This window comes from Ostrea edulis, chromosome 1 (assembly GCF_947568905.1).
Source record: "Ostrea edulis chromosome 1, xbOstEdul1.1, whole genome shotgun sequence".
Lineage (NCBI taxonomy): Eukaryota > Metazoa > Mollusca > Bivalvia > Ostreida > Ostreidae > Ostrea > Ostrea edulis.
The window spans coordinates 50,809,102-50,831,062 of record NC_079164.1 but is presented as its reverse complement, the minus strand read 5'-3'; the positions used below and the strand labels follow the sequence as shown (position 1 = coordinate 50,831,062).

Genomic DNA, 21,961 nt, shown 5'->3' with positions numbered 1-21,961 from the left:
CATATCAGACTGTAGATTTTGATCATTTTAAAGTGAAAAACAAATTTGGGGGGAAATCGTGAATCAGTCCCTTTAATATGAGTGAAAAATTATCAAAGGACACTAAATTCCAAACATGAGTGTTTTAGTGTAGTCATCTTCATCATGACATATGCTTGAATTCATGTGTTTACATTATACTGAACATTTATGATTTATTGAATTTAGGAATATATTTGCTTTATGCTGTAGAGAATTTGACTTTTTAAAAAAGCACAGGACAACCATACTATCTGTATACTGATTTTATGGAACACAAATATTGATATTTATCTCTCTCATTCATTACAAAACCTTTTTTGTGAAACATGGATGTGATTAAACTGAATAGTAATGTATGTTGCACCATAGAACACCATATCTACTGTTCAGCTACTTCAGCATGCATGTTCATATCATATGAGTAAAGTTTTACCAAATATTTAGAAAAATGAAAATCTGTTTACTCATTCATTGATAGCCTATATTTTTGTAACATTTTGTGTTTTAGCACAATTCTGATTGAGCCAAACTGCACAGCTGGGATAACAAAGCATGGAGATGTTGAAATAAAGGTATTAGTTAAAATATATTTTTAAAATCATTTTACAGCAACGCAATCATTTTTTACATTCGACATGAAAATTCTTTATTGGTGTAGAATATTTATACACCCATGCATTTTTTTGATGGGTCGTATTATAGTATGGGCTTTTCTGCTCATCTGTGTGTCTGTCAGTCTATTAGTGTTTTCATATCCGGGTCATATATCTTTCACACTGTGAGGTCTAGATCTATCAATTCTTGCTAGCTGATGCATCTTGGCGGGGGGGGGGGGGGGGGGGGGTGATCTATAAATTGATCATTGTGGCCTCTTGCTAGAATTTAATGGCTATACATACTCAAATTGTGTCCAGATTATATCTTGCACACTGCGAGTCCAAGGACCATCAAACTGTGTCACTTGATGCATCTTGGGGAGAAAGGTGTGTCGTGACCCAAAAGTAGTAGAGAATTTCAGGTATGTAGCAGTAAATTTATTCGAATGTAGTAGAGAATTTCAGATATGTAGGAGTCAATTTATTCCAATGTAGTAGAGAATTTCAGGTATGTAGTAGTAAATTTAATCATGACGTACTCTAGTGGCACACTTTATTGGTGTGGTTTTTATGATGATTATCAAATACACCATTAAAATATTTGATAAAAGAATTAACAAGGAAGGTAATTGTCATGTGACATAAATTCCAATTGAAAGTAAATAAAACAAATAAATAGCATGTTGGCAACTTCTGAAGTTTTAAATCTGATTTTACTTTTAAAAAAATACCAACTGAAAAGTTGTTTAGTAGCTTAAATTTGCTTTATGATAGACAGTAGTGAAAACTCCAACAAACAAGTTTTATGATAGATAATAGTGAAAACTCCAACAAACAAGTTTTATGATAGATAGTAGTGAAAACTCCCAACAAACAAGTTTTATGATAGACAGTAGTGAAAACTCCAACAAACAAGTTTTATGATAGACAGTAGTGAAAACTCCAACAAACAAGTTTTATGATAGATAGTAGTGAAAACTCCCAACAAACAAGTTTTATGATAGATAGTAGTGAAAACTCCCAACAAACAAGTTTTATGGGACGTTGTTAGTATTCATCGTTAGTATAATTAGTTAATTAGTATTATGATAGACAGTATTAAAAATATCAACTGTCAGACAAGTTGTATGATGGCGAGCAATATGATACTGTATAGCGTATTCTCTTCGTGATAATCCAATTTCGCTTTCTTTGTGAGTATTTTGAATCGCAAACAATTAAATTCGAGTAAAGTTTACACCAATTGTGTACCATTATATCTTACAAGATAAGAATAACTCGATGAGTAGAAACTCACCACCTCGGATGTAGTACTAATTATGTTAAACGGTGGTCAGGCGTTATCACTCTGTACACGCACCTGTTTAACTGGGTGAGTGACAACACACGTAACAGTAATGTCCGTTCTGTACAAAATTGAAATCTGTCAAGTGTCAATTAATTTGTAACTTGGAGAATCGCAAACAAAGAAGTTCTACGCAAATAAAAATAACAGTGTTTTGGGGTATTTTCACAAAATTTGTGATATGCAAAAATAACCTGTTATACGGTAGATAGTATTAAAAATATCATCTGACAAGTAAACTGACAAGTTGTCACAGTAAGTCAGATGAGAGTGGTACTTGTTAACTATTTGTATGGTAGGTGAGAGTGGTACTTGTTAACTATTTGTATGGTAGATGAGAGTGGTACTTGTTAACTATTTGTATGGTAGGTGAGAGTGGTTCTTGTTAACTATTTGTATGGTAGCTGAGAGTGGTACTTGTTAACTATTTGTATGGTAGCTGAGAGTGATACTTGTTAACTATTTGTATGGTAGGTGAGAGTGATACTTGTTAACTATTTGTATGGTAGCTGAGAGTGATACTTGTTAACTATTTGTATGGTAGGTGAGAGTGGTACTTGTTAACTATTTGTATGGTAGCTGAGAGTGGTACTTGTTAACTATTTGTATGGTAGCTGAGAGTGGTTCTTGTTAACTATTTGTTTGGTAGGTGAGAGTGGTTCTTGTTAACTATTTGTATGGTAGCTGAGAGTGATACTTGTTAACTATTTGTTTGGTAGGTGAGAGTGATACTTGTTAACTATTTGTATGGTAGGTGAGAGTGGTTCTTGTTAACTATTTGTATGGTAGCTGAGAGTGGTACTTGTTAACTTTATGTATGGTAGGTGAGAGTGGTACTTGTTAACTTTTTGTATGGTAGGTGAGAGTGGTTCTTGTTAACTATTTGTATAGTAGCTGAGAGTGGTACTTGTTCACTATTTGTATGGTAGCTGAGAATGATACTTGTTAACTATTTGTTTGGTAGCTGAGAGTGGTTCTTGTTAACTATTTGTATGGTAGCTGAGAGTGATACTTGTTAACTATTTGTTTGGTAGGTGAGAGTGGTACTTGTTAACTATTTGTATGGTAGGTAAGAGTGGTTCTTGTTAACTATTTGTATGGTAGGTGAGAGTGGTACTTGTTAACTATTTGTATGGTAGCTGAGAGTGGTTCTTGTTAACTATTTGTATGGTAGGTGAGAGTGGTACTTGTTAACTATTTGTATGGTAGGTGAGAGTGATACTTGTTAACTATTTGTATGGTAGTTGAGAGTGATACTTGTTAATTATTTGTATGGTAGTTGAGAGTTGTACTTGTTAACTATTTGTTTGGTAGCTGAGAGTGATACTTGTTAACTATTTGTATGGTAGGTGAGAGTGATACTTGTTAACTATTTGTATGGTAGTTGAGAGTGATACTTGTTAATTATTTGTATGGTAGTTGAGAGTGGTACTTGTTAACTATTTGTTTGGTAGCTGAGAGTGATACTTGTTAACTATTTGTATGGTAGGTGAGAGTGATACTTGTTAACTATTTGTATGGTAGGTGAGAGTGATACTTGTTAACTATTTGTATGGTAGGTGAGAGTGATACCTGTTAACTATTTGTATGGTAGGTGAGAGTGGTTCTTGTTAACTATTTGTATGGTAGGTGAGAGTGATACTTGTTAACTATTTGTATGGTAGGTGAGAGTGGTACTTGTTAACTATTTGTATGGTAGCTGAAAGTGATACTTGTTAACTATTTGTATGGTAGGTGAGAGTGATACTTGTTAACTATTTGTATGGTAGGTGAGAGTGTTACTTGTTAACTATTTGTATGGTAGGTGAGAGTGATACTAGTTAACTATTTGTATGGTAGGCAGTGATTTTTTAAGACCCATTTTAGGTCCAAATATTGGGCTGATATTTGGCCCACCCAAAAATTACCAATTTCCCCCCAATTTAACTTGCACTATTCCCAATAACAAAAACTGGTGAAAAGCATATTTGTTAAAAAATAAGTTCAATGTGAATAGTTTATGTATAACATGACAAAGACGCGTCAATTTTAGATGATTTAGAAAGAATAGTAGAAAATTTTAACGGCTTAAAGAAAAGAAAGTTAAATAAAAGAATGACATCAATTTGTGTTTGAATTCTTGTTTGATATGATATATTTAGCATGTTTACAATAATGTCTAGGTTTTCCTAATTTGATCAAAATGTTGACAATTTTCCCCAATTCAAAAACCAAAGGACCTTTTTGAAAAATGTTGAAAAATCACTGGTAGCTGAGAGTGGTACTTGTTAACTATTTGTATGGTAGCTAAGAGTGGTACTTGTTAACTATTTGTATGGTAGCTGAGAGTGGTACTTGTTAACTATTTGTTTGGTAGGTGAGAGTGATACTTGTTAACTATTTGTATGGTAGCTGAGAGTGATACTTGTTAACTATTTGTATGGTAGCTGAGAGTGATACTTGTTAACTATTTGTATGGTAGGTGAGAGTGGTACTTGTTAACTATTTGTTTGGTAGGTGAGAGTGATACTTGTTAACTATTTGTATGGTAGCTGAGAGTGGTACTTGTTAACTATTTGTATGGTAGCTGAGAGTGATACTTGTTAACTATTTGTATGGTAGGTGAGAGTGATACTTGTTAACTATTTGTATGGTAGGTGAGAGTGGTTCTTGTTAACTATTTGTATGGTAGCTGAGAGTGATACTTGTTAACTATTTGTATGGTAGCTGAGAGTGATACTTGTTAACTATTTGTATGGTAGGTGAGAGTGATACTTGTTAACTATTTGTATGGTAGGTGAGAGTGATACTTGTTAACTATTTGTATGGTAGCTGAGAGTGATACTTGTTAACTATTTGTATGGTAGGTGAGAGTGATACTTGTTAACTATTTGTATGGTAGGTGAGAGTGATACTTGTTAACTATTTGTATGGTAGGTGAGAGTGGTTCTTGTTAACTATTTGTATGGTAGGTGAGAGTGATACTTGTTAACTATTTGTATGGTAGGTGAGAGTGATACTTGTTAACTATTTGTATGGTAGCTGAGAGTGGTTCTTGTTAAGGATGATTCTTAATAAGTACTGGTAGTTGTATGGTAGGTGAGATTGGTACTTAATACGGAATATCAGAACCATTATTTCGTCTCCGATTCCGTACTGGTTTTAATATTTAGTATGTTCAACGAGATCACGTTTTCTGCGTTAACTTGGGCAACTTTTCAGTAAATAAGCACATGTTACTTATGTTATAACAGATATAGTGAATTCAGGCACACTTTAGCACCGTTTTTTAAAGTTGAGGGGTGGGTAACAAATGAAGAAAAAAAGTGCCGTTATATTAATACGGAAAATCTTAGCAAGAAAAAAAGTTCTGCTCAAACCCCTAAATCGTAAAAGGGGGGGGGGGTTGTATTCTTCAGTTCATGAGTTGAACTCATCGTTCTAACCTTGCATTTCCAGTACCATTCACTGCTACTATATCAAGTGACCAGCTAATGTATCGATCGTTGTATGTACTAATAACAAACTTTAATGTTGTATGTGATAATTTAAAGCAATCTCAGGAAAGGGGGAGGGAGGCAGAAGTCAGAAGTGTGTGGGGGAGGGGGGCTACATGTTGCTGCATGTATATGTACGTTTTTGGAGATCGATTTATAAATAATTCATTGTGATTAATTATATCATTTCATAGCGGTTGGTTGTAATGACTCAAGAAAATCTCATAATTAAGTAAATATCCATACAAGTGCATACGGTGTAGGAAATAGACTTTTCCTTCTGTTTTATCTCTGCTACCAAACATCAGAAATTTAATCCAATAACTCATGTTTTAGTATTCACTTGCAACATTCTGAAAAATAATCTTTAAACCAGGCATATATTTTTAGATCAGAAATGAGTCGTCTTTAGCCATCACTAATTTGTATACAAGAGTTGCCCAAGTGATGCATAATTTTCATAACTTCTTTTTCTGAAGAATTCCTAAATTTTCTAGTTCCGATATCCCGTATTGATATCTAGGGGTATGATAGATGAAGGTGATACTTGATAATTAGTTTAATTTACTCGCTGATTCTTTGTATGATAGGTAGACAGTGGAACTGTGAAGCGTGTGGGGCCAGATTTGGATGCCATTCAGCTGTCTATATTCTCTCATAGGTTTATGAGCATTGCTGAGCAGATGGGAAGGTATGTTGGATCACCTGCACATTTTTCTGCCATTTTGTTTGTAGCCATAGATAAGATTAAACAGTATGTTGTCATTATCTCACACAAAAGTAAAGATGTTTCATTCACTGCAATTGCATGTTGAGGACGATGGGGGTTAATGTTATTTTAATTTTTAAAAGTTGCAGTTTATATTTTGATTTAATTTTATGGCATGATAACAAGATTAGGGCAAATTTGAATATCAATCAATGATTACTTGAAATGCTCTGCAGATTAATACTAATATTTTTATGCTCAAGTAGATAAAATGGCAATATTCTCCTTATTTTTATCTGGATTTATATGCTTTTCTTCTTTACTGAAGTCACTTTTAAGATTACGTAAAGCATTTTTGTTTAATATTCAAAAGATATTCAATGTTCAAGTTGACCACTCCTTGTTCTTGTATCAATAAAGCATTTCTAATTTTAAAAATTTATCCACTGCTGTCAGTTTTCATCTATCAGTTAATATATGATGCATATTTATTCGATTGATTGTGACATGTACCTGCATAAAACTGTACAATTTTTTTTGTAGAGTCTTGCAAAGAACAGCCATTTCAACAAATATCAAAGTAAGAGTATGTTGATGAACTGTGTGGTTGTAGGAAATACATTTATGAAAGAGTTTGGCTTAGGAGATGACAGTGCTGATGAATATAAGTGAAATATTAGAAAATGGTCCATCTGAACCTCTGATTGAGAAGGAATGTTTTCATACAATGTTAAAATTAGATCCACTGCCCCTTAGAAATTGTTTTACATTAATTATATGCATTATATGAAATTTATTGTGATTGATAATAGCATTGTTTCTTTTTTCTTTTCTTTTTTTCCCCCTAGGAGCGTCTTGATTTTTCCTGTGCAATGTTTGGTCCAGATGGAGGCTTAGTGGCCAATGCCCCTCATATCCCTGTACATCTTGGGGCAATGCAGGAAACAGTTCAGTTCCAAGTATATAGTGTTTATAGGGCTAATAATCATTGACAAAAATCACTTCGTAGTACTGAGAAGTAATGAAATGTATGATGCTTTTGCAGATTAAACAACAAGGAGACAAATTGAAAGAGGGAGATGTAATTTTAGCTAACCATCCCCAGGCTGGGGGGAGTCACCTACCTGACTTAACAGTCATTACACCAGTGAGTACTCCACTGTGTTTATTTGCTAATTATGTATTATCTTCATTTATTGTTAAACTGTAGAATAGGTATTTAAATTTTATATACACATGTACTGAAGAATATGAAATATAAATGCAGGCATTCAGTAGGAAATGTCAGGTGTTTTGATGGAACAAGTGAAGGATTTTAATGATGTACATGCACCTCTCAATCACAATATCATTTAGCAGTACATTTAATATAAATGTGTGTACCCATGCTAAACATTTTGTTCATTATTTAGGTATTCTGGCCAGGAGAGGCAAAGCCTGTGTTTTTTGTGGCCAGTCGAGGTCACCATGCGGATATAGGGGGAATAACTCCAGGATCAATGCCTCCTCATTCAAAGTGCATCCAAGAGGAAGGAGCTGTGTTTAAATCATTTAAGTTAGTGGAACAAGGAAAATTTCAAGAGGAAGGTATAGTAAAACACATATGTCTACAAATGTAAGGGTGCTTTGTGCAGATATGCTCTAGAATATAGATACTTTATGAAAATCATTGATCTTGTTTTTGATGAAGCTGTGACTGAAGCTCTGATGGAGCCTGGCAATTATCCTGGTAGTAGTGGAACACGTAACCTTGGTGATAACCTCAGTGACCTGAAAGCTCAGGTTGCATCAAATCAAAAGGTAGACCAATATAGTAATACCTTACTATTATGCCCTATTTTCTTTTGACTGTGTAATCATGAAAAATGTTAAAAGTACTGTATACATTTGTCATAGGGTATAAAACTTATCAAAGAGCTGATAGAGGAATATGGACTAGACGTAGTGATAGCGTACATGGCTCACATCCAGGTATGTTTCTTAAGGAATATTTGGAAATGCTGCAGGGCAGTTCGAAGTTTTGATTACAGAATAACATATGGATGGACATGTGAGATTTATTTTTCCCTTGCTTTTGAAAAAGAATGGGGCAGTTAGTAAGTCCTTTTGCAAACAAATCAACTCTGTCCGTTGGTCTGTTTGCTTGTTTAATCCACAATTGTTTATGAGCACTATTTCACCTATCTTAATATGCTTTGGACTGCAATGGAATTTAGTGCAATAGAAATTTGAAAAGTGTTTTGTTCTTTCTAGAACAATGCCGAGATAGCAGTGAAAGAGATGCTAAAGGAAATTGCAAGAAGAACAAGGGAGAGAACTGGTAGCACACGACTGTCAGCCGAGGACTACATGGATGATGGAGCCAAGCTTTGTCTGACTGTAGATATTGATGAGGAAAAGGTGATTGTGATACTTTGATGCCATGAATGACTCTCAGCTCAAATTTATTCTTTAACATCTGTTAGTGGATGATTTGAAATCATATTTAATATTTGTTATTTCCAACACCTTGAAATGGTGTATATTACTTGATAAGTCTCAGAAATGTAATCACTGCTACATTTAAAGCTAAACTAAAATCATTTTTGATATGAAAATACTCACAGAAAGGTCTATATTAGCCTAGCATGTTATACAAAGATGTAAATGTGTTCAATTTAAAATAAAAATGAACTAGTGTCTTGGCCTACATTAACGAGAGGAGAACGAATTACAGGGGACAGCTGTGGTGGATTTTACTGGGTCTACCTGTGAGGTTTATGGAAATTGCAATGCCCCAAGGGCAGTAACTCTGTCTGCACTCATCTATTGTCTTAGGTGTATGGTTGGACATGATGTTCCACTGAACCAGGTAGGTAGATATTTAATTTTTAGCATATTATATGAACAAGATTGATAGGTTTAGCTATTAGAAATTATCTATGCGATCTGGGATCTTTTTCTTAATCATAATTTTTGTTGTAGCAAATTCATCTCTTAATCTAGACAATTAGTTAATATTAAGGTGGATCATTACAACAAACATTTAATAGCTCATTAAAGCATCTTGTATGAAGTGTGGTTTTACCATTGAAAGATGATACAAGCTTTTCAATCATTTTATATGATTTTTTGATGATTTTTTCAGCATAATAAAAAATTTGTTTTGTTTGCAAATAAGTGATTTTAGAATCCAAATTTTGCTGTGATTTGATGCATGATATAAATATCAGATGAAAGATACCAAAAAGATGCGCTGGCATCGACTTCTCACATCTTCCTCTCCAGAACCACTGGGCCAATTTCAATCAAACTTTGCACAAAACATCCTTAAGTGAAGGGAATCCAAGTTTGTTCAAATGAGGGGCCATACCCTCTTCAAAGGGGAGATAATCACAAAAATGCAAAAATTGGGTGGGGTTATTTAAAAATCTTGTGAAATATTGTGAAAAAATGAGAAATGTAATAACATGTGTTCCACTGTATATATAACACTGCATACTTAGAGCATGGTATTTATTTATATAACACTGCATACTTATAGAGCATGGTATTTATTTATATAACACTGCATACTTACAGAGCATGGTATTTATTATACCCCCCGCAACAAGTTGTGGGGGGGTATACTGGAATCGGGTTGTCCGTCTGTCTGTCCGTCCGTCCGTCCATCTGTAGACGCAATGGTTTCCGGGCTCTAAAGCATTATCCTTTCCACCTACCGTCACCATATCATATATATGGACTACCCATGGGATGAAGATGTTCCCTATCGATTTTGGGGTCAAAAGGTCAAAGGTCAAGTGCACTGGACATCGAAGTAGCAATATGGTTTCCGGGCTCTAAAGCGTTATCCTTTCCACCTACAGTCACCATATCATACATATGGACTACCCATGGGATGAAGATGTTCCCTATCGATTTTAAGGTCAAAAGGTCAAAGGTCAAGCGCACTGGACATCGAAGTAGCAATATGGTTTCCGGGCTCTAAAGCGTTATCCTTTCCACCTACAGTCACCATATCATACATATGGACTACCCATGGGATGAAGATGTTCCCTATCGATTTTGGGGTCAAAGGTCACGCGCACTGGACATCGAAGTAGCAATATGGTTCGGTTTGTCATGCCATTTGTTTTTTACACTCAGAAAAGAGGTAGTTTATACCTATTACCAACACCCTTTGGGAGATTGGGATAAGCGGGGAGTATTCTTAGTGAGCATTGCTCACAGTACCTCTTGTTTATACAGCAATGTATATATAACACTGCATACTTATAGAGCATGGTATTTATTCATATGGAAATGTTTTATATGTCATTTTGACTACAGGGATGTTTGAAGCCGGTGACAACCATTATACCCAGAGGTAGTATGCTGGATCCCTCAGAAAATGCAGCCGTCGTTGGAGGAAATGTCCTGACCTCCCAGAGAATTGTGGATGTTATTCTTATGGCCTTCCAAATCTGTGCGGCTTCACAGGTACACAAAGGTCAACAAGAGAGTCAAAATCAAGCACTGTCTTATGATTTCAGTCTTAGTTTCAGCATTGAACCCGGATTCTATTTCTGATCAGTTGTAGAGGTAGAAATAAATAGATTTTTTTTTAGATGCATTATGAAATACATTAATTTTTTTCCATTACAATCCTTTTTATATGTCCATCTTATGATGGGCTGTATTATGGTATAGGCTTTCTAGCATGTCCATCTGTCTGTTAGCTTTTTCATGCTTGGATCATATCTTTTACACTGTGAGGCCCAAGACTATCAAATGTGGTCAGCTAATGCATATTTGGGGAAGATATGTCACAAACCAAAAGTAGGTCACTGGTCTCGTGGAATTTCATGACTATACATACTGAAATCATATCTTGCACACTGTGAAGCTTAGGACCATCAAACCGAGTCAGTTGATGCATCTCGGGAAGTGTGTGTGTGTGGGGGGGGGGGGGTGAGAACCAAAAGTAGGTCATTGTTGCCTCATCCTGGGATTTTATGGCAATACATATACAAATCATATTCAGATCATATCTTGAGCATTGTGAGGCCTATGATCATCAAACTTGGTCAGTTAATCCATCTTGGGGGGGGGGGGGGGGGGTTGAATCAAAAATAGGTCACTGTGGACTCATTTTGGAATTGCAATTGACAATGTCACAGCTTGTGCAGACTTTAACATGCAAACATTGATATGCATCATGTAGTCCAGACTGGCCTATCATGTATCCTAACAGTGCACTTTATCTCAGTTACCTGATAGTGAAGTTATTTCTCATAGATTATGTTTGTTTTTTCAGGGCTGCATGAACAACATCACCTTTGGGGATGATGCCTTTGGTCACTATGAGACAGTGGCTGGAGGGGCAGGAGCTGTACGTAGAGCTATCATTTACTGTAAAAGTGGTTATTGTAGTGAGAGGCAAAATGAACCATTTAAAAAAAGAAAAAAATGGGGTACTTATCTGTAGTGAGATATCTCAAACTTTGAATTTTAAAAAATGATGATACATACATTAGTTCACCGAAAGTACTGAAAGACTGTAATAGTGCTCATTTACTCGTATATTTTTCTTTTACTTGGGAGAATATGAAACTACAAACACATGTGTATTGGGGTGTTTCAGTAAGTGTATAAATTGAAAAGTCATTTGATTTTCAGCCTGAAATGGAATTTTCTATTAAAGTAATTGCCTAGCAAAATTAGGAGTTCTACAGAAATTTTATTACTTTATATCTACATAGGATGTGATTTAAAAAAAATAAAAACAAGTCTTTTACAATTTTAGTTATCATCTTAGTATATCCAATATTGATTATCCAGGCTAATTATAGAGATATTATTGGGTTACAACTGCCAGAAAATAACTCTAAATTTTTCATAATGGTGTGTTTTGTTAGCATTATCCACTTTTATAATCTCAACAACCTTGCTAATAATGCCAAAATCTAATTCTTGCTGAGAATTCTCTTTATACAGTATTCAAATTATCTATGAAATAAAAGAGAGGAAAAATAAGAGAAATGCAGATGCATGTCACACTGGCAAATTTTTCTTTTTGATAGGGGCCCACATGGAATGGTAGAAGTGGTGTGCACACTCACATGACCAACACTCGTATTACGGATCCTGAAATCTTAGAGAGAAGGTCAATCAGTACATTATACACTACATACATTCCTGATAAGCCAGTGTACGAGGGTTGTCCCAAAAAGTCGTAGACAATATTAACTCTTTTATTTTTTAAAAAAAATATATTAATTTTATTTTGTTATTTAAAAGCATCCCTTTGTGTCTTTTGTACAGTTTTATAATATCTCTTTTCATAATAACATAGAACACAAATAAAAAACATAAGTTCATAGCTGTCAGCGCACAAACATCATCTTCATCCATGATGTTCTTTACCTTCAGGATTTCGCGGTTGTTGTTTTCTTTTTTCGGCCTTCCCATCTTTGTTTCTGATGTCATTCCCTCTGCAAATCTCTTGTGCCATTTAATCCTAGTGCCCTGCTAACATTCCTGTGATTTGATGTGCTTTCCATCTCCTGTTTTCTTTGAGTGGAGGTCGAACCACGATCTACACAATGTTTTATGATTTCTCGTGCACCAAGCATGCCATTGACGTCGCAACGTTTAAAAATGACATCACTTCTCTGCTGTTGATGATGTACTGCTGTTGTAAAATCTGTATATTACGCGGAAAACATCACCGATATGAATTTGAATGTGATATATTTAATATGAAACTATTTGCTTTCGTGTAATTGAGTGGTACAAAGAAATATCTACTTATTTTTTGTACATGCGCCAACAATGCAGATGGATCTCTTTTTATTCAGTAAAATCTCATTTATCTCTTTTATTACTTATTTCAAATTTTACATTTTTGTTTAGAATAAATAAAAGTTTTCTCATGTTAAAAATCATTTGGATTTGATGCGTATTTCGAAAATTATTAACATTTTTAGGACTTTTTGGGACAACCCTCGTATATGTTTGCAACGTATGTAAAAAAAAACCCCCAGTTTATTTCGTTTACGAACTAATGGATTGTAAGGGTTATTATCTGTACTTGTTTAGGTATCCAGTAATTCTGAAGCAGTTTCATCTGAATCCAGGGACAGGTGGTGAGGGCTACCACCATGGTGGGGACGGAATAATCAGAGAGTATATGTTCCGCAAAGATCTCACCCTCTCCATCCTCACAGAGAGAAGAGTGTTCTCCCCTTATGGTTTAAAAGGTTATTACATGTATTATTTCTACATTCTCAGAACATGGGAATTTGCATACCTATCTATCTCATAGTGAAATCTAATGTTAGGAAATAAATTGCCATACTTTATTCTATAATGTGTGTACATTCCAATATCAATTTTTGGATTGGACTGTAATCTGTATTGGGCTAATATGTATGTGAACCCCCGTCATCAGAGCTAAAAATGCCTGTATCTAAGATATTTCTCTGAATCTTCATAAACACAAAGAGGATTTAGAAATTCAAAGTACTGTGATTGCTTTGCTTTGAAGGTGGAGAATGCGGATCTAAGGGAGTCAATCTTATTTGTTACAAAGACGGACGAGTGGTGTACCTGGGATCCAAAACTTCTATAAACTGTCAGGCAGGGGTATGTATCCTAGAACTTCTATAAACTGTCAGGCAGGGGTGTGTATCCTAGAACTTCTATAAACTGTCAGGCAGGGGTGTGTATCCTAGAACTTCTATTACTGTCAGGCAGGGGTGTGTATCCTAGAACTTCTATAAACTGTCAGGCAGGGGTGTGTATCCTCAGTCTGATTAAAATCAAACCTCTCACTTCGCTCGATATACGGATAGTCGCTGCGTGGGAGCGACTATCCGTATATCGAGCAAAGTGAGAGGTTTGATTTTAATCAGACTGGTGTATCCTAGAACTTCTATAAACTGTCAGGCAGGGGTGTGTATCCTAGAACTTCTATTACTGTCAGGCAGGGGTGTGTATCCTAGAACTTCTATTACTGTCAGGCAGGGGTGTGTATCCTAGAACTTCTATAAACTGTCAGGCAGGGGTGTGTATCCTAGAACTTCTATAAACTGTCAGGCAGGGGTGTGTATCCTAGAACTTCTATAAAATGTCAGACAGGGATATGTATCCTAGAACATCTATAAATTGTCAGGCACGGGTATGTATCCTAGAACTTCTATAAACTGTCAGGCAGGGGTGTGTATCCTAGAATTTCTATAAACTGTCAGGCAGGGGTGTTTATCCTAGAACTTCTATTACTGTCAGGCAGGAATATGTATCCTAGAACATCTATAGATTATCAGGCACGGGTATGTATCCTAGGCCTGAAATTGCAGCTATGACTATTACATATGATATCTCACATTTTATGCATGAGTGGCACACTTTTTGAGCCTATCTCATGTGAAGGTATATCTGTAACGAATTCTCACCACGTTTTCCCAAATTTTCATATGTATATATATATATATTTAAAAAGAAGACTGGCACAGTGTGTCTTTAAAATTACCACCAGAATGAACATGAACTGAATCATAAAAAGTCATAAACACATGCTTATTGTCCATAGGTACATGTAATCTGTTTATATATGGCCAATATCTTAATTATTGTAATTACTAGAATATATTTATCAATGAGTCCTAATGACTTATTTGATAAATACATGTCTCTTTAAAACATTGCTATTTTTTTAGCCATCCTGCATAAGAGTGATTTAATCTCAAGCCCGATCTTTTCAAAATGCTCATGATTACGGTAGAAAAAACTCAAAAGAATACTGTGAAATCATTATTCATGTAACTTGCCATCCTAAATAAATATGTGAAATCAATATTTGTAACTAATGCTCACTTTAATGTTAATAAATGATGGTCTTATTCTTGTTTTACCTATGATGGAGGAGCACTTTCTATTTCAAAACAAGCAAAACAACCATACATGAGTATTTCATGAGAAATTCATCAAAGTCTGGGTTGATGCAGTGCTGATGAAAATCTCACCCCAAGACCTTCAAATCTCATCCTTAAATGAGCAAGATCTCACCCTTTGTTTCGTTTAATTTTCACATGTATACTATCATACACATGTGATTTCTTTTCACCTTTTAATAGAACATGTTTTATCTAAGGTAAATATTTGAGATAAAAAAAACACAGATAAAAATTATTAAGAATAGAAAATACATGATGTATGTAGCAAAGCTGTGGTGTTGGAAATTTATATTTTACCTTGTGCATGAAAATTAACGAAATTGATGGATTGATTGTTTAACGTCCCCCTCGAGAATCCTTCACTCATATTAGCCGGTAAAGGGCAGCAAAATTTTGGCCTATGCTCGGAACTTACAGCCTTTGAGCAGTCCAGGAGGGATCTTTATCGTGCCACACCTGCTGTGACACAGGACCTTGGTTTTTACGGTATCATCCAAACAATTGCCCCATTTATTCGCCTCTTACGACAAGCGAGGGGTGCTGAGGACCTATTTTAACCCGGGTCCCCACGAGAGGTTAATACATTTTCTTATGCCTGGTTTTGTCCTCTTATTGGATGACACACATGCATAAAATTTGCAACTACACTGTAACAGGTGGCATTATGGGGAAAAAAATAATAGTAGATTTTCTGAAGAAAAAGTACGATTGTCATGACATACGCATTTAGCAATCAAGTGATTCAATTCATTCTTAAAGTGCTGTATTTAGATAAACCTTTTCCATAAATGTTGATTTTGGTGTGCAAACCATACCATCTCGTGGATGCATATTTTTAGACTATAAACATGTTGTACGTCACATGACATTTTCCTCACGTGATATCAACATAAGTTAGTAGGTAAGCTTCAAAATTTAATTTGTGATATTTCTGTCATTTTTTTAATATTCATAAATTTTATGCATATTCATTTAAGTAGACATCCATAAATACCCAAGATAATGAACACACTAGGGAACCACATTAAAGGACACATCTCGTGTTTTCAAAGTATACAGAATTATATGCATTTTGTTTTCCTTATGCTTATAGAAATTAATTGTAATAGTTCGTTCGCTGAAGTATTGCGATAATTAGCCACAATACGGACTTAAATCTAAGCCCCGATTTCAAAAAGCCTAGTTAATTAGATAGGTAGTCACATGGTACAGTGACGTCATATGCGACCTTCGTCGATCAACTTGTTGTAAAAGTAGTGTTAGATATTTTTAAAAACTCGGGTTTTAGGGGCCTAATTTATTTACCATGGATAACATTTATTTCGATGTTGACAAATTTCCAGAGTCTTATATCTTTTAGCCACCAGTGCATACAAATAGCGACCCAAATGTAGCGAGAAAAGCGAGTATGAAATCTGCATAAATTTGCGAGTAAATAATGTTTACATCGGATCCCTGTCTAAACACAATTTGGTAATGCCATTTCTGTAAACAACTGTAATTAGCGTTGTTGCTTTTCTAAAATAAACAGTGCAATTATTATTAAAATTATTTTTGGAGAAGTTAGATAGGCCTAAATTATGATACGATTATGTATATCATTGACAAGTAGGCCTACTGTCACGGGTGCATTTCGAAAAAGAAAAAATAATGATAATGATCAAACTTATTGTGAAAATCACAATACTTTTAAATTATTTTATTAAAGCAATTTTATTAGGCCTAATCATTATTTTTTGTTATCAACACGTTGTTACGTAGGAAGTGGGAGCGCGGCGTGCTGTTGTTGTAAACACGTACGCGTTCCTTAAAAAAATGAAAGCATTATAATTCAATTCAAAGTCGGGAAATATTATATTTTATTATTTATAATTGAAAGTTCAATTATCTTTAAATTTCTTTTTTAAAACTACCAGTTGGTAGACACTGCTAGCAAAGTTCTGCCTATGTTGTTACAAGGTGAAGGTCAGTTGGTGCGAGTGTGTATTGTATTCGAGAGCAGAACGGAAAGCATATGTCGTAGGCCTATATGTAACAGTGCGTAGCTTCGATAGAACCACTTTCTCGCAGTTTATCTACGTATTTGTCCAAGTGCTTGTTAGAAAAAGTACAGGGACAAATTTTACTGGGGGTTTTTATGGCAAAGTCGTTGTGCCGACAAAAAATATTCACGTCTTGTCCCTCATACCTTCCTTCGAAAAATTGATAAAAACACAGTCCAAATCCTCTCTACTGACAGCAAGTACACCCTTAAACGTCACAAAACACCCTAATGCAGTGTTATTTACAAGCTGTTAATGTGATAATTGTTTGTTTGTCAATTAAATCTAATCTGTTTATGAAATGGCTATCAACTGTTTTCAAATCTTCTCGCTCGAGGTCGCATATGACGTCACAGATAATGGCGCGTAAAATATCGAAGAAAATATGCACATCGCAAGATTTGAATTTCATCGCTTTCAAACTCGAAAACTACGCAAACTGTTTCATTTAAAACACATGTAAAGTAGTTTTAGGCATGAAATGAATTAATTTTGCTGAAAAAATTAAAAAGTTTAAAAACATGCGATGTGTCCTTTAACCTATAGTAAAGGTACTGTTCATGTGTGGGTGAGTAGGTGTGTAATACTGAGTTTGTATACACTCTACAGACCACAGTTTTTGCTTGATTGAGATGATACTTCACGTGTAGTTTTGTTATCAATAGAAGAAGAACCTTATTGATTTTGGAGTCAAAAGGTCAAGGTCACAATAGTACTTCATAGAAAAAGCTTATTGACACTCATTCAAAGGGATATGCACTGCCTTGTGGAAGTTTATTTACTTTGAATTGGGCTATCAATGTCACAGGAAAGGCTGCTAAAATGGAAAAGTATGAAAAGCAGTTAGTGTAAAAGATTTTGTTCTCATTGGACATACATGACATTCTACGCACTATTCATAGTACTTAGGAGAGATGTTTTAGGCGCCCCCCCCCCCCCCATGTGATAAAAAGGAACTAAATCTGAGTCTCAACTCTCAAAGACATTGTTACACAGTAAATCTATATATATTTGAACTAAACAAGTGCTTTTACATGTTTCAGTATTAATTAAGATACTACTTGCGTATTGTAGTCAGGTTTGGTATTCCGACTATGGTCACTTCTGGTGGCCTATGACATGGAGAACTCTATCTGTATATTTAGAATCCCCTCACCCCAGTCCTGACCATGCCTTGAAACTATCTGCATGTGCTTCGTATATGTTTTGTCTTATTTGTGTGCATGCATGCTTAGTTTTAGGTAAACATGTTTATATGTATTGCTAATGCTTAAAGTAATGCTATGCATTAATTCATAAATATATATATATATACATTCTAGTATACCTGTTCTATATACTGTTGTCAAACTGTCACAGCAAGTTTGACAACACTGGTGCTGCGAGCTTCTTGCTTTTCTTGAACCTGCTGACCATGCTATATGACATACAGGTATATTGTTTAGTAGTGTCAAATTTTTCTGTTGTTTATTATTCTTGCATAGCATTTTCTTTTCTCTTGTTTTTGCCTAGCAATTTTGCATGTATTTTTGCTATTTTTTGGTGTTGGAAATTTAGTATAAGTCTTCAGTACCAATCTGGCCAAACTACAGACTTTTATGATATAGGTCTGTACTTTAGTCAGATTGAGAAGCTGATATAGGCTGCTTACTAGAAAATATCATGTTTAAAACAAAATGCACTGGAAACTAATTAACCGTGGTCAGAGTTAACTTGTAAATTACTTTTTCTAGTATATTTAACCTGTTTAAACAAAAACGAGCCTTGTTTACATAACAAATAATTATGAGCTCTGTGTCTCCCATGTACCTCAACAACTAACATTCAGATTTTTGCTGACCATTAGAAATGCCTTAAAGGCATTCTAAGTATTAAAAATGGAAAAACAAAATTAGAAAATTTTCAGCTTAAATCGTGTCCATGCCCCTTTAAATTCAGGTTGGAAATCGGGATTTGTTGTCGTAAATCGGGAAACTTTAACGTTATTGGGATTTTTTGCTTTCCCATTTTGGAAAACAGGAATCTGATGTTTAGAATTGGGAGAATCCTGCCTAAATTGTGAAATTTGGCATGCATGTATATTATATACTGTTTGTATTGATATATCATTTGTACAAGTTAATTTGCATACTTAACTGTTTTCAGTATTTCTATCCTTCTTAATGGAGGGAAGCAGAGATAGATGTAATAAGATTTAGTGTAATAGTTCTCTTGCTTGCTTTTATACTTCTTGAAAGAACTGTTTTGGTATGACAGTTTTCTTTTGAGAGCTATAGTTCTGATATGAATGATATGTAAAATGTGAACACAAATCAGTACAACATGCATGCCTGTTCCACAGACACAATACATGCAGGTACCTTACATTATGCCACAGCAGTATGTTTATGTACCACAATACATTGTGGGAACATCACCAGTGCCTCATTATACAATGACAACACCCAACATGTACCCACAGATGCATTACATGCACATCCAGTGCAGGAATCTGCAGTGGCATACCAAAAATTATCATACATGATTGTGCTGAGCCACTGTAACTGGACTGTAATGTCAAGTGAATACAGAATGCCAAATCACTAATTCCGCGAATATCATCAGCCATATGTTTTCACAGAAATGTGTTAATTTTATGCCTCGTTCACACGGATGCGCATTAAAATTTACTTCGCATCAAATTTGATGCGAAGTAAAATAATGCGCATTAAATTAATTCGAATTAAATAGCGTTCACACGGCGGTAATATTTAATGCGAAGTAAACTAATGCGCATTAAATTCGTATGCATCTCTATTAAAGGGTGCGCGAAATAATAGAATAGACTATGTTATTGAAAATTATTTTTATAGATATTTTAATGAATATTGTGTAGATACAGAATTCTTTGTTCAAAACGCTATATATAGGCCTACATGTAGTATACTACATGTTTACCTACATACATAACTGATCTACACATAAGGAGTTTTTTGTCGTGTTTATCTATATGCTCCCAAGAAATTACTTGTTATTTCCTCCGACAACCAGCATTCATTCTAGACAATATATTGTTTCTTAATTAACAATGAGCGGCATATTTGTTTAAAAAAATGTAAAAAAGAAAATCATATTATCAGTATTTTAAAAGATTTTTGTCGTATTCAAAAACAATTCCTTCCACATGTATTACTCAGTATGCCTATGCAGAGCACAGATTTACGTCTGACATTATCTAATGACATGCTGTTGGTACATGTTTTTAGTGATTATTATCATTTTGCTTAGTTTTTCGTACAAAACTAACATTAATATATATAGCTGACCATGGGTATGATGCATGTGACCCAAATTGGCCATTACGCATGCGTCTACATTTAATTCGAATTAGCTTCGCTTAGCGTTCACACGGAGCTAATGCGAAGTAAATTTAATTCGCATTAAATCGCGACGTCAATTTTAATTCGAAGTAAACTAATGCGCATTAAAATCTCCGTGTGAACGCGGTTCAGATTTAATTCGCATTAACTTAGGTTTAATGCGAATTAAATTCTTCGTGTGAACGAGGCATTAATCACTAGTTCCCAATATCATTAATCATAATCATGTTTTCACAGAAATATGTTAATTTTAATCACTATAGTTCCCAATCTTATCAGCCATAATCATGTTTTCACAGAAATGTGTTAATTCTAATCTAGTTCCCAATCTTATCAGCCATAATCATGTTTTCACAGAAATATGTTGATTTTAAGTAAATTCTTGTATTTCATGATGTTTTGGGCAGTAGATATCGGGTACACCAATACAAAACTCCCAAGATTTTTACCACCTTAAGCTATCTATGAAGGCTATCTTTTATGCTGACAATAATTTGACTTTGGTAATTTCACAGGGCCGATTTAAGCCCTTTTTGGGCCTACTTTGCAATTTTAATGTTATAAAGTGTTATTCCCCCTTACCATGATACAGTTTAAAAGTGAGTGTAGTTTCATCATGTTTCGTTGAATGCCAGGCCAGGATATCATTGACAAGTAATCAATGAAGTACATGTTCTGTTCATAAAGGGAAATGATAGGATAGATTCCCATGGAATTATGCTTTGATGAAACAGTATCCTTAGACAAATCCAAGAAATTTGATGCCTAATAAAATTGATAAACCAAGGTTCATGTATTTTCTATTTTGTTGTAATGTGTCATTGATTTAAACATCATAGTACACAATAACTGCATGTATATGTAATGTAAAAATTTTGATAATGAAATAAAAAAAATTTCCAGGACGTTTTCTGTCTCCAGACTCCAGGAGGTGGAGGTTACGGATCTGCACAGGAACAGGAAACGGAGACCAGAAAAAGGAAACAGAAGTCATATGATGAAGGATCAAAGGCCAAGAAAGGTCACACTTTGGTTGGTCGAGGAAGTGTATTCGAGTACAAAAAATCTCAGGAATCAGCATAGACTTGAGTTTTATTTACAGTGACCAAAAGCTCACAAACAGAATTCAGTTTATCCAGAGAGCAAAGACCATAAGATTTGCTGTGATTACAGTAATTGAATGGCATCATATTAGTTTTCAAAATAAATCTATTTCATTTCATTTCTCATGTAGCTTCACTTTGATCAAAGTTTATTTGGTGTCTGTCAGTAAACATTTCACATTTTGAACACCTCCATAAAGATGTAGCTACATGTATTTGCAACCAAACTTTTCTTTGTACAAAAAGTATGTCTCGAATATAGTAAACACAAAAAAGTTTGATATTAATACTGGTAAGTTGGAAAGTATTTTTAAAGCTTGGTATGGAGAAAAATATAAGCTGAATATGAAAATTAAATGATCAACGAATCTTTAATTATTCATATTTTAAGG

General features: G+C 34.6%; 1 protein-coding gene across 1 annotated transcript in view; it reads left to right on the top strand.

Annotated features, from left to right (window-relative positions):
• The window catches only part of LOC125651091 (5-oxoprolinase-like), a 44,703-nt gene extending 23,015 nt beyond the window's left edge, over positions 1-21,688 (top strand). The window contains exons 17-32 of the mRNA XM_056143546.1: positions 530-593; positions 6,029-6,129; positions 6,691-6,727; positions 6,996-7,106; positions 7,193-7,294; positions 7,560-7,734; positions 7,838-7,947; positions 8,044-8,118; positions 8,401-8,547; positions 8,864-8,998; positions 10,459-10,608; positions 11,426-11,500; positions 12,192-12,274; positions 13,210-13,370; positions 13,658-13,755; positions 21,370-21,688. Of these exons, the coding sequence (XP_055999521.1) occupies positions 530-593; positions 6,029-6,129; positions 6,691-6,727; positions 6,996-7,106; positions 7,193-7,294; positions 7,560-7,734; positions 7,838-7,947; positions 8,044-8,118; positions 8,401-8,547; positions 8,864-8,998; positions 10,459-10,608; positions 11,426-11,500; positions 12,192-12,274; positions 13,210-13,370; positions 13,658-13,755; positions 21,370-21,549 (1,804 nt within the window). The 3' untranslated portion in view covers positions 21,550-21,688. The remainder of the gene's footprint in view (positions 1-529; positions 594-6,028; positions 6,130-6,690; positions 6,728-6,995; positions 7,107-7,192; positions 7,295-7,559; positions 7,735-7,837; positions 7,948-8,043; positions 8,119-8,400; positions 8,548-8,863; positions 8,999-10,458; positions 10,609-11,425; positions 11,501-12,191; positions 12,275-13,209; positions 13,371-13,657; positions 13,756-21,369) is intronic.
• Positions 21,689-21,961: the final 273 nt, after the last annotated feature.